Source organism: Pelodiscus sinensis, chromosome Z (genome assembly GCF_052426305.1).
Source record: "Pelodiscus sinensis isolate ZL-2025 chromosome Z, ASM5242630v1, whole genome shotgun sequence".
NCBI classification, from domain to species: domain Eukaryota; kingdom Metazoa; phylum Chordata; order Testudines; family Trionychidae; genus Pelodiscus; species Pelodiscus sinensis.
The window spans coordinates 6,646,915-6,659,990 of record NC_143085.1 but is presented as its reverse complement, the minus strand read 5'-3'; the positions used below and the strand labels follow the sequence as shown (position 1 = coordinate 6,659,990).

General features: G+C 42.4%; 1 protein-coding gene across 4 annotated transcripts in view; it reads right to left on the bottom strand.

Moving 5' to 3' along the window:
- Positions 1-13,076, bottom strand: part of PXN (paxillin) — a 93,939-nt gene that overhangs the window by 28,688 nt on the left and 52,175 nt on the right. For all 4 annotated transcript variants that reach the window (XM_075898107.2, XM_075898105.2, XM_075898106.2 and 1 more), the window contains exons 4-6: positions 10,035-10,174; positions 9,654-9,855; positions 8,859-8,994 (exon numbers count right to left, since the gene is read on the bottom strand). In XM_075898107.2, coding sequence (XP_075754222.2) covers positions 8,859-8,994; positions 9,654-9,855; positions 10,035-10,174 — 478 coding nt within the window. The remainder of the gene's footprint in view (positions 1-8,858; positions 8,995-9,653; positions 9,856-10,034; positions 10,175-13,076) is intronic.

The window sequence follows — 13,076 nt, the reverse complement described above, 5'->3', positions numbered from 1 at the left end:
TTAGGTCAGGTCTACACAAGACACCAAAAGCTGTGTTAAGATTTGCAACTTATATAAAGTGCACAGTCGGCTTACTTTAAAATCCCAGTTAAACAGTTAACTGGTTAAATGTTAGGTTAGCCTAACATGTAAGGGGTTAACCGACCAAAGCAGGATCCGGGCTGGGGACTGATCCAGACAGGAGTTGCGCAGCCTCCTCCCTCCCCGATGCTCCAGGGGCAGGGATACTTGAGTTGTGTGGGCCTCTTCTCTCCCGGGTTCTCCAAATAGGGGAGGCTGGGGCACATGTGCTTGCTCCCTCCTCTCCCTGTGGTGGGGCCTCAGCAGAGGGGGTGGGGCTGTTGGTGGTGCTGGGGGCTGGCCTCCCCCAGCCCTAGCTGCACCGACCACCCATTAAGGCGTTCCTATTTTTATCTGAGTTTGGGGCAAAGTTTTCCAGCATTCTAAAATTCAGGTATTTTCAAGGTAAGACGACTTATTTACTATACAAATAATTTTCCCCACATGTAAAAAACATTAAAACACAATGGGAGCAGAAGTTAAGGTATTAAAAGCTGCACCACAATGGGAGGCTGGTTACTGCAGACACCAAGTCACATAGCAAGGAGGAGTCACGTCACAGATAATGCAAAAGGGGCGAAACTCATGCACCGAGTGACTTTATTGACAGCTGATGGATAAGGGGAATAACACAATCAAATGGATTCTGTAAGTGAACAGAAAATGAGCAGCTCATTAAGGTTAATGCAGAAGCCTGCAATACACCCCTTTTACTCTATAGCTTATAAAAAATTAAAAGCAAACAAAAAGCCCATTCCATCCACCCACCAACACGCTGTAATTTCTGTCTGGACGTTGTCCTCCTGGCTTTCATTAATCTTCTTTCTTAGCATGTTGGCCTTATTCTTCTCTGCCTCTCTCAAACATACACAGCACTGGAGCTCATAAATAAGGACAGCCTTATCCATTTCTCAGACAACTCACCAGACCAGTCAACTAACCAGCACCAGATTCTACAGGCTTCTTTCCTCGGATCCCACTAAAGAAAACCAAAAAGAACTAAACCACCTGCTCATGAAACTTTCTGCTACAATTCAGAACCAAATCTGCACAAATAATCAACAATCTACAACCTACCTTGGAAAATGACCCCTAATTCTCACAGGCCTTGGGGGACAGGCCAATCCTCACCTACAGACAACCCCCTAACCTCAATCAAATTATTTCCAGCAATCACATAGCACAACTCCAACATACGCACGCAGGAACTCACCTCTGAAATCAACCCCAGTGCCAACTCTGTCCACACATCCAGGGCCAGTCCTAACCAATTCGCGGCTCTGGGCAATCGCCCAGCTCGCCTGCCCCTAAGACCAGCTCTGCACACATCTATACACGCGACCTCATCACAGGACCTAACCACATAAGCCACCACATCAGAGGCTCATACAAACTGCACATCGACCAATGAGATTTGCCAGCAATGCCCCTCTGCCATGCACACTGGCCAAACTGAACAGTCTTTACAAGAAAGGGTTAAAGGACACAAATCAGATATTCGAAAAGGCAACACACAGAAACCCATTGGGGAACATTTCATCTTGCCTGGGCACTCACTACTGGATTTAAAAGTGTCTGTATTATTTCAAAGTAATTTCAAAAGTCCCTTGGAGAGAGAAACTACAGAACTGGGTTTCATTGACAAGTTTGACACCTTGAATAGAAGTTCTAACACATACCTGAGCTGGATAGGCCACTGATTTCCAAAGCCTAATGACATAAAATGCTAAGCACTGGGTATACTTATAGCCCACTCTATTAGCCGCATTTAGCATGGACACTTTCTAATTGACAGCATTTTTTTCCTCCATTTTTCCCTTCTATTTCCCTCCCCATCCCCTCTCTTTCTCTGATATTTGCAAACTGGACCTCTTTATTCATCTGAAGAAGTGGATTGTGCCCACAAAAGCTCATGATCCCATCTACATATTTGTTAGTCTTTATGGGGCTACAGGACTATTTGATTTTTTTTTAAGTTTTTTCATCTCTTGGTTAAAGTACCCTGCAGAGCAGAGCATCAACAACCTTTGTTATGCAAAGACCTGCTGCTCCCTGCCTCTATTTGTGGTACTGGAAAAATGAGCCAGACCAGAGACCTTGTCAATTCAATTTGTCAGCTGTGCTGGGGGGAGGAGGGGAGAGAAGGGGAGGGGAGTAGAGTTGAGAGGTGAAAACCAAAAAGGATTTAGAAGAAAGAATGAAACTAGCAAGTGAGAGAAAAGGGAAAAATAACTGATGGGAGCAGGTGTTGATGTCATCAGTTTTGGAACAAGTAATAAAGCTGCCAAGAAAAGAGGTTTTGAAACAACTGATGTTATTAAACAGTAAAGTCTCCAGGACCAGATTCTATTAATTGGAAAGCTCCAACAGAACACAGATGTGAAACTGCAGAACTACTAATTGTGGTACATAACCTATTGCTTAAATCAGCCAGTATGCCACACGACGAGTGGATAGCTAATGTGATACCCATTTTTAAAGAAATGTTCTAGGGTGACCCCGCCCATTAACTGGCCGAGAAGCCTAACTTTCCAAACTGGTTGAAACTATAGTAAAAAACAGAATGATCAGACGCACCGATGAATATGTGGGGAAGTTAACACTGCTTTTGCAAAGGAAAATCATGCCTCACCAATCTATTAGAATTCTCTGAGGGGGTCAACAAGCATATGTATGACAAGGAACCAGTGGATATACTGTTCTTTACATTTCCAGAAAGCATTTGACAAGGTAACTAACCAAATGCTCTTAAACAAAATAAGGAGTCATAGGATAAAAGGGAAGATTCTCTCACAGATCAGTCACTGGTTAAAAGGCAGGAAACAAAGAATAGGAATAAATGGTCAAATTTTCATGTTGGAGAGAGGTAAATAGCAGGATCACCCAATGATTTGTACTGGAAGCAATGCTGTTCAACATATTCACAAATGTGCATGGAAAAAGAGATAAACCATGAGGTGGCAAAGTTTGTAGATGATATAAATATTACTCATGGCAATTAAGTCCAAATCAGACTGCAAAGTTACAAAGACATCTCTCAAAACTTGGGTGAGACTGGGCAACAAAACAACATATAAAAGTCAATGTTGATAAATGAAACGTAATGCACATTGGAAAACATAATCTCAACTACATATACGAAATGATGGAGTCTACATTAGCAGTTATCACTCAACAATAGATCCTGGAATTATCACGAATCATTTTTTGAAAACATCTGTTCAATATTCCACGGAAGTTAAAAAAAAACTAACTATGGTAGGAACCATTAGGAAAGAGATAGATAAGACAAAAATATTATAAAACTATAAGTATCTATACTTTTATATAAGTAACTAAAAGGATGTCACAAGGAGGAGAGAGAAAAATTGTTCTCTTTGGCCTCTGATGATAGAACAAGAAGCAATGGGCTTAAATTGCAATAAGGAAGGTTTAGGCTGGATATTAGGAAAAACTTCCTAACTGTCAGGGTGGTTAGACATTAGAGTAAATTGCCTAGGGAGGTTGTGGAATCTCCATCACTAGAGATATTCAAGAACAGGTGGGACAGACATCTGTCTGGGATGGTCTAGACGGTGCTCGGTCCTGGACGTGATGACATCTCAAGATTCCTTCCAGTTCTAATATTCTATGATATGCCCACACCTTGAATACTACATGTTCTGGTCACGAGAGAGAGAAAGAAAAGAACTGGAAAAAGTACAGTAAAGAGAAACAAAAATAATAGCTTACATATGAGGAGAGATTAAAAAGACAGATACTGATCAGTTTTGAAAAGAAACACCCTGGAATATGATAGAGGTCTATAAAATAATAAATAGTGTGGAAAACATGAGTAAGGCAGTGTTCTTTACCGTTTTACGTAACACATGAACCTGGTACCAGCCAATGAAGTTAATAGTCAGCAGATTTAACACACACGTAAGGAAGTACTCCTTCACACAATACACAGTCAACCTATGGAATTTGTTACCAAGGAATACTGCGAAGACCAAAAGCACAAGTGGGTTCATAGCAGAATTAGATAAGTCCATCAATGGCTATTAACCAAAATGACCAGGGATGCAACCCTCTGTTTTCAGTACAGGCAGTCTCCGGGTTACGTACAAGATAGGGACTGTAGGTTTGTTCTTAAGTTGAATTTGTATTTAAGTCGGAACTGGTACATATTGTAGGGGAAACTCTAGCCAAACATTTCTCCAGAGCTCAGTTTTATTCTCCCACACCTCACTTCCCTCAGTCCTTTATTCTCAAGCTGAGGTGTCTGCTGAGAAAAGCCGCTCCGCGTCTCCCTGGTCTGCTGGAGGGGGGGGGTAGCTTTGCGTCTCCCTGGTCTGCTGGGGGGAAGCAGCTAGTGCGGGGTTGCCTCACCCCATTTGTAAGTAGGGATCTGATGTAAGTTGGATCCATGTAACCCGGGGACTGCCTGTATCTCAAAACAACTGACTGACAGCGGATGGATCACACAGTACATTTCCCTGTTTTGTTTACTCCCTCTGAAGCACTTGGCACTGCAGGAAGCCAGGATACTGGGCTAGATGGATCATTAGTCTAACCCTGCATGGAAATTTTTATAATGGAACTAAATATGAGGATATTTATGTATTCTAGACACCAACTGAATGGCTATAAATTTCATATACATACTCATGTCAGCATCTCACAGATGTTATTGCATATTTATGAAATCAAAATTATTAAAAAAAAGTCCCTTGTCTTTGTCACTGAAGGTAACTTCAGAAACTCAGATGCATGGCCCAGATTTTCTGGTTTGCTTTCTGAGCTCAGCTAGAAAACATGCAAGGGAGACAAGAGTACTCTGAAATGCTAACAGCCCTGTCAAATGTTAGCACTCTGCCAGGTAGCTTTTACTAGTTTTCTGATATTTAGTCACACAGACTTTCCAATGACTGCAAGCAAGTCTACGAGGAAAAACAGTTGAAGACAACTGGTGATTTTTCAAAGAGGTATTATTAAGGGTGCAAACTATTCCACTGTGAAAGAAAGATAAGTATGGCCAGAGACCACCTTGACTTAACCAGATCTTGAATGATCTATAAATCAAAAAGGAGGCCTCTTCTCAAAAAGTGGTAACTAGGTCAAGTTACAGTGGATGAATACAAACGGGAAAAATCAGAAAGGCCGAAGCATAAAACAAGCTCAAATTAGCTAGAGCTAACAAGACAACATTCTTCATGCATCAGAAGCAGGAGGAAGAACAAGGACAGGGTAAGAACCATTACTTTACTAAGTGAAGAGGGAAAAACAATAATAGAAAATGTGAAAATGGAAAAGGTGCTTAATGGCGTCTTTGTTTCAATTTTCAACAAGAAGGTTGGTGGCAAATGGACACTTAACATTGTGAATGATGATGAAAATGAGGTAGGTTCCAATGTTAAAAAAGGAAAAGAACAAGCTAAAAATTACTCAACTAACACAGATGTCTCCAAGTCACCAGTGCCTGATGAAATGCTCGAAGAACTAACTGAGGAGATATCTGAGCCATTAGCTATTATCTTTGAAAAGTCATGGAATACGGGAGAGATCCCAGAAGCCTGGAAAAGGTCAAATAATGCCCATCCACAAGAAAGGAAATAAAGACAATCCAGGAAACTATAGACTAATCAGCTTAACTTCTGTACCAGGACAGATAATGGAGGATTTAATTAAGGAATCCATTTCCAAACATCTAGAAGATAATAAGGTAATAAGTAACAAATCATGTCAAACCAACTGGATGGCTTTCTTTGATAGGATAAAAAGCCTTGTGGATAAGGGGGAAGCAGTATACAGTATGTGGTATTCTTAGACTTTAGTAGAACAATTGATATAGACTGACATGACTCTTTCATTAATAAACTAGAGGAATGCAGCTTAGATGGGGCTACTGTAAAATGGGTGAATAACTGGCTGGATAACCATTCACAGAGAGTACTTATCAATGGTTCAAAGTCATGCTGAAAGGACATAACGAGAGGGTTTCCACATGGATCAGTTTTGGAACGGATTCTGTTCAATATCTCTATTGATAATTTAGATGATGCTATAGAGAATATTCTTATAAAGTTTGTGGATGATACTAAGTTGAGAGGAGTTACAAGTTCTTTGGAGGATAGGCTAATTATTCAGAATGGTCTGGACAAATGAAAAAATGGTCTGAGGTAAACAGGATAAAGTTGTATAAGGACAAAAGCAAAGTACTCCACTTAGGAAGGAGTACAGTGGAAAGGAATCTATGGGTCATAGTGGACCACATGGTAAATATAAGTCAATAGTGTAAAACTGTTGCAAAAAAGGAAACATCATTCTGGGATATATTAATAGGAGTGTTTTAAGTAAGAGATTAGACTTCTTCTGCTCTACTCTGCATTGATTAGGCCTCAGCTGTAGTATTGTGTCCAGTTCTGGGTGCCACTTTTCAGGAAAGATGCAGAAAAATTGCAGAAGGCCCAGAGAAGAGAACAAAAAAGTACAGAAAACATGACCTATGAGGGAAGATTGAAAGAACTGAGCTTATTTAGTCTGAAAAAGGGAAATTTGATAGGGGACATGACAACAGCTTTCAGGTGCCTAAAATGAACAAGGAAGAGACAGAAAAATTGTTCTCCTTGGCCTCTGAAGATAGGACAAGAAGCAACAGGCTTAAATTGAAGCAACGGAGGTTTAGACTGGACATTAGAAAAAACTTTGTCAGGACGATTAAGTACTGGAGTAAATTGCTTAGGGAGGTTGTGGAATCTATGTCACTTGAGATTTTAAATAGCTGATTACAGAAACACGTGTCAAGGATGGTCTAGATTCTTGGACTATGGTTCCATGGCTTATACAACAGTCAAGTCCCAGGTTTACAGACTCCAAAGCCCAACTGCCACTTTTGTAGAAGACACACAAAAGGCTGGAAAGCTGAAGTTGTCAGGCTGCCTAAGGGGGTTTCTCTGCCAACAAGAGTTCATTTGTGCATACCTGTGCCTGGTGCCAGCAGCCACAATGAGATTTTGTTTGCTAAACTCTGACAATAATGTTATGAACATATGACTGCAGAATATTTTATCCTGCAGCTTCGACCTCATTTGTTTGTGGCTTGAATAATGTACTTGGGGCTATCAAAGAGGGAATTCTTTTCTACCCTCACTGCACAGTTGAATAAACAGTGAATTTTCAACATACAAAAGGTTAGTAGTGCTCTGACCTAGGAATGTTATTGTTTAATATATTACTAATGTGAAAACAAAAGGTGAACAACCAGGTGGTAAAATTTGCAGGTGATGAAAAATTAAGTTAGTAAATACCAGAGAGGACTGTACTGAACTTCATAAGAGCCTTAAAAATCTTAAGCGATTGGGCCACGTGATGGCAGAATAAACTCAAAATAATGTAGATTATTCCTTCCAAATCTGAAGAACTCACACCCATTTATGGTTTCTAAATTAACTGTAAACTCTTAGACACAGGCAATTCATGAAATCCTCTGCTCCATAGACAGCAGCAGTCAAAAAAGCAAACAAAATGTTAGTATGCATAAGGAATGCAAAGATTGAAAATCTAATGTCATTATATAAATCTATTCTGGAATATTTTGTTCAGCTCAGGTTGCTCCGTCTAAAAAAAAACTGCAGTGGGAACTAACACGTGGCATTCAGGTGATGAAAATGGCCACAGGCCTGTAGAAACTTCCATATGAAGACAGACTGAAATAGGTGAGACTTTATTAGAAAATGAGACTTAAGTGGGGTATGGTAGAAGTACACAAAATAATGAATGTTATAAAGAAGATAAGTCAGACACTCCTCCTTTGCACCCCTTACTCTTAATACAAGAACCATTCAATTGAAGCGAAATTCAAAATATTCAAAATTATTAAATGGAATCTTTTTGTAATCTAGCTTAGACTGTGACAAAATATGTGGCAATGAGCTCCACGGGTGATCCTTGAATTGTAAGAAAAAGTTTTACATCATTGGAAGAAAAAGACTGTCCGGTTTGTGCATGCGCACAGGTGATAGCTATATAAAATCTTATGTAATGGATATAAATCCTTCCACTACAGGTCACAAGGTACCCTCACAGACAGGTTACTCCTTACTTTATCCATTGTGGGCTCTCCTATAACCTACCTCTGAACCAACTGGTTCTACTCAGTGAAATAGCTAGATCACTGGTCTGATCCAGTAGGAAAATTCTGGTATTTTAGCAGACATATTGATGCATTACTTCCCTTCCTCCTTCTCCAAAAGGCTTAGTTATCAACCCACTTTTACCTGAATAGTAGGAGATCCTTTATAACCAACCCTGAAAATTTCCTGCCTTTTAAGATGGAACTTTGACTGCCCAAATCATCTGCCTGGAAGTCTCAAAAATCAACTCCCATCTTCTTGATTAGGAAAAATCAAGGACAACAAAGGAGATATCCTCCAGAGCAGCAGAGGCCAGTCTTCTAAGAGACTTCTGGACATTATGAAATGTGCATTTTGCACCAGAATATCCTATCTATTGCTCACCACTTCAGGATCTTAGTGTAGTCCCTTTAAATGCTATACTAGGGGAAATCTTGATAAGATCTAAAGAACAGTAAACTTAGTTTACAAGTGTCTGCATTATCCACACCAGATGCAAGACTTCATCACAATCACATCTGCAGCAGCACTTTGACAGCACTAATATGCCACAGGGAATTGCTGGTACAAGGAGTAAAGGTTGTAGTGGGTGATCTGAGGAGAAGAGGTGGTAGGTAGAAATGGATGACAGAGAAACAAGTGGAGTACACAATATCAGAAGTTATTCCAGTTAGAGTTAGGCACCTTAAAGTCCGAGAGAGATGCCATCAGCTCATCCAGTTCTCGTGTGGCTGAAGAAGCAGATATGCGAGTCTGCTGCTGGCTGGAGCTGACTTGCTGGGGGCTGCTCATCTCGCTCTGATTCACAGTGATAGCAGGGCTGTCAAAAAAGAAAACCAAACCATTACATTTTAATGTGGTAGTGAAAAATCCCAGATGGACGGCCTCAGCTCTTTGGATTCTGTTTATCTTCAGTTCAGATAAGGCATTAGTAGTAGCAAAGTCAGATTCCCCTACTGTCCACAAATATGTCTCAGTATGTGTTCCAGGAGATCAGCTTTTGTAGGCCTTCCAATCTTTTGTTCTCTACTGAGACTGCCAAAGATGCCAAATAGTCTGGTTTTGGTAGTTTGTGATGGGGGCAAAGAACTGGACTGAGACCCACACTGTTTATTTTGTCAGATGGTGACAATTTTCGATCAGCATAACTGAGTTCAAAACAGAACTAGGTAAATTCACGGAGGGTAGACCTGTCTAGATTTGAACATGTAAAAATGGTAAAAGATCCATTAAACAATTACTTGTTCTTCCAACATTAACAGCTTCTGGCTTAATGGCAGTTGCAGTAAATCTGAGCTCAGAAAGCAGCAGATACGGCTAATCTTTACCTTCCTCCTTGACCCCACCCAGTTTGTAAAGAACAAATCCATCCTTCAGCAAGAAAACAGGAGGCCACAGCCCTACTAGTACTGCACTCTATTAGCTACCTCCCCCCAATGCCCCTGCACCTGACAAAACAGTCACCGGGTCAGTACTCACACTGGACTTGGCACAGAGCTCTCCAGTTCATCCAAAAGGCTCTCCACACTGGGACGCACATCCTCAATCCCACGCCCACCATTCCGCTTTGGCTTCTCTTTTGTAGGGGGTGCTGCCTTCACCCCCAAGGAGCTTGCACTCTCTGGGACAACATAGTGAGGTCCGGTCCCGCTGGGCAGGGAGGGGCTCTCCCTGGCTTCATCTTACAGAGTAAGAAATAAAGACAATTAGATCCTACAGACTCTCACTTGCAGTGGAAAGAGGCGCAAGTACAAGACAGGGAGGGGAGGAAAAAGGAGGATGAAATAGGCACGGGAGAGTGAGGTGTGAGATCCAGTCATTAACATACCTAGCACTGACACCTGGGTCATTACTTCTTACCTGTTGGGAAGCCACTAGGGGGATTGTGCTGAACAGCATTCAGTTCCAGGAGCAGTCGGTCCAGTTCTGACAGGTTGCTTCCCAAAGAGGAGCTCATCATAGTGGGAGATGGTTCAGCAGACTTCTGCTTGTTGGGAAAACTGGATTGAAAGGGAAAAAAGGAGTATAAAACCAGTGGTGGATTTACCATTGGGCCAATTGTTCCCTGGCACCGGGTCCAAGCTCTGAAGGGCAAGATAGGGAGCCCAAGGTCCCCTGAGAGCTGTAGTTCTGTGGCAAGCTCCCTGTCCAGAGAGCTAGCTCTGGAGCAGGAAGGGACTACATTTTCCAGCATCCCACCTGGGGGCTAGAAACAGGAAAGGAACGGGGAGTGGGAAGCTGTGAGCCATGCATAGCAGCTTTCTGTGAAGGCAGCAAGGGCTGCTAGAAGGCATTGGTGCTGTGACTGGGGAACATGTGTGCACATGGGAGTAGGTGGCTTTGGCCAAGATCTCACCCTCAGAAGCCTGCCCCAGATTGGATCTGGAGTGCTAGTGGCCTCAGTTTGCTGCCCCCAAAAAAGGAATTGAATGGACAATGCTCCTGTCTGAAGCCTGGCAAGGGAGGTGTGTGGGCCCCATCTGGAGAGGTTTATAGAAGTGAGGGAGGGAAGGCTCTGCTAGCGGCCCTGGGCAGCTCTAGGTGCAATGCCAGGCACACGGGAGGATATGACTATTTCCACAGCCATGGAAGCAGAAATGGGATTTTCCTTTCCAGATTTATCCAACACTCAGAAAGGGAATCTAGCCCCTTCTGGATTTGAACAGGAGCACTCAAGTTTAATTTTGGCTGCTGTTACATCATTTCTCCAAAATCAAATATTGATCCACCGTCATTTGTTGTAGGCAAGACAGGGTAAAATTGCTGGCATCTTACCAGTGCTATTTTCTAACCGCCATTATCATGTTTTGTTTTTTAGTTTTCTTCTTTTTAAAAGAAGACAGTAACATTGCATTGGTGACTTCCTCACATAAACAGAGTGCAGAACAAAAGGATAATAAAGGCATCTCAACTTTTCCTCATTATGTGGGACAATCTTACAATATGGAACTAGACATTCTCCAATCACCTGAACTGAAAATTATTCCACTTTACTGGGTGCGGGGATAGGGATTTATCAGAAATGATCAGGTAGTTGCCGCCTGTGGAACGTTACTGAACTGAGACCAGAACTCAGCTGGCAGGCTCTTAATACATTTAAAAGGCCGGGGAACCTGGCACCAGCCAGGTCAGCTGATTCCCGGCTTGCACCGGGTCCCCCTCGCTGCAATTCTGCTTTTTAAAATGTATCAAGAGCAGGCAGGCTCTCAATACATTTAAAAAGCAGAGGCACAGTGTCTGGGTCTGGGCGCAAGCCAGGAATCAGCCCAGGGCCCACGACTCAGTGGGCCTTTGCCTCCCGCGGAGATGATAGAGGCAGCAAGGGGGCGGGAGAAGCAACTAGTCGAGGGACTAATCGACTATCCAATCAGCTTATGTTTATTGGATAGTCGACTAGTTGCTTACATCGGGATCCCATTTAAGCATTCAACTGATTAAACAGGATGCCTGGATAAGGAAAGAGATAAATCTGTGGGGAATTTCCCCTGATCACTATAGTGATAGAAATGTAGCCGTGTTAGTCTGGGGTAGTTGAAGCAAAATGCAGGACAATAACAAGATGGTTTATTAGATGATGAGCTTTCGTGGGTCAGACCCACTTCCTCAGATCACTATGACATTCCTGCTCACTGCAGACACTGGCAAACCCACAGAGGTGTACAGGTCAATGTGAAAAACTGAGGAAGCTGTGCATAGCTATACATACAATCTTGCAGAGGCTTGTGATCAAAATGAAAAATGTCTCTGAGACTCAGTCCTGGCTATTCTATAGCAGTGCCACACCAGGCTCACACTCGCAAGGGGCCAATAACTATGCCTGGCACTGGTCCCACAAAATGTTAATCCAGTCCCATGAAAACTGGGGAGCGACCCCCTCCTTCAAGTGAAAGAAAGAGCAGGGTGGGGTGTGGGAAAAGCTTTTTAACAAGAGCCTCATGGGCACTTTGTCAGGAACCAAAAGACATTTAATACACATGCTTAAATAAATGCACCCAGCACAGCGGGTACTTGTTGTTGGAGCATACTAGCAACAAAGCAACTGAGCAGCTGTGTTCTCACACTGCAATAGTGAGAAATCTGGACAGGGTCTCGTATTTCCATGACTGCATGCAGCAAAGGGTTAACAGACTGCAGATCAGAGACATGCAGAAGAAAAGCAGAACCATTAGCCAGCACAGAAGAAATTCATTTTTTTCCACTGACACCACAGCAAGAAAGAAATTCCCTTCTAAAGGAAGAGGTGAAGCACAGCTGGTTTAGAGGAAGGGAAGGCAACAGAAGTAGCTGCCCCACCCAGAACACTGCAGTCTTGCTCCCTAAGAGATAAATAGCATCCTGCAGAATACATGGCGACAGAAACCCATCATCAAGGCATGAGGTCTGTCTTCAAGGCCCAATAAACCACTCACCAGTCCTTTCTCTTGTGGAGTGCTAATCCACATGAACAATTTTAATGATCATATAACACCCCATTAAATATGTACATTTACTGTTATTCTAATTTTGAATATATATAACTGTGTGTGATGTTTGTTTTAGATACTACTTATCCCTTAGGGATATTGTCCCCCACACATGCTATTTTCATAGCAGTACTTAGCACTTGCAATACTTTGCATTTTCAGATTGTGGTAGACAATCTTTACAACAACTCTGGGAGAGAAATAAATTTACCCCAGTTTCTCAGGCCAGGTCTACACGAGACCCGGAAGGTCAGCTTAAGGTACGCAACTCCAGCTGTGTAAATAAGGTAGCTGGAGTCCACGTGACTTAAGCTGAGTTTGGTGGTATCTTCACAGTGGGAGGTCGATGAGCACAAACGAAGAGTGCCAGTGGGCTCCCATTTGCCAGCCCCGCTGCTGCAGCTGGCTCTGCTCTTAGCGGACTCCCAGCTGCTAGTGG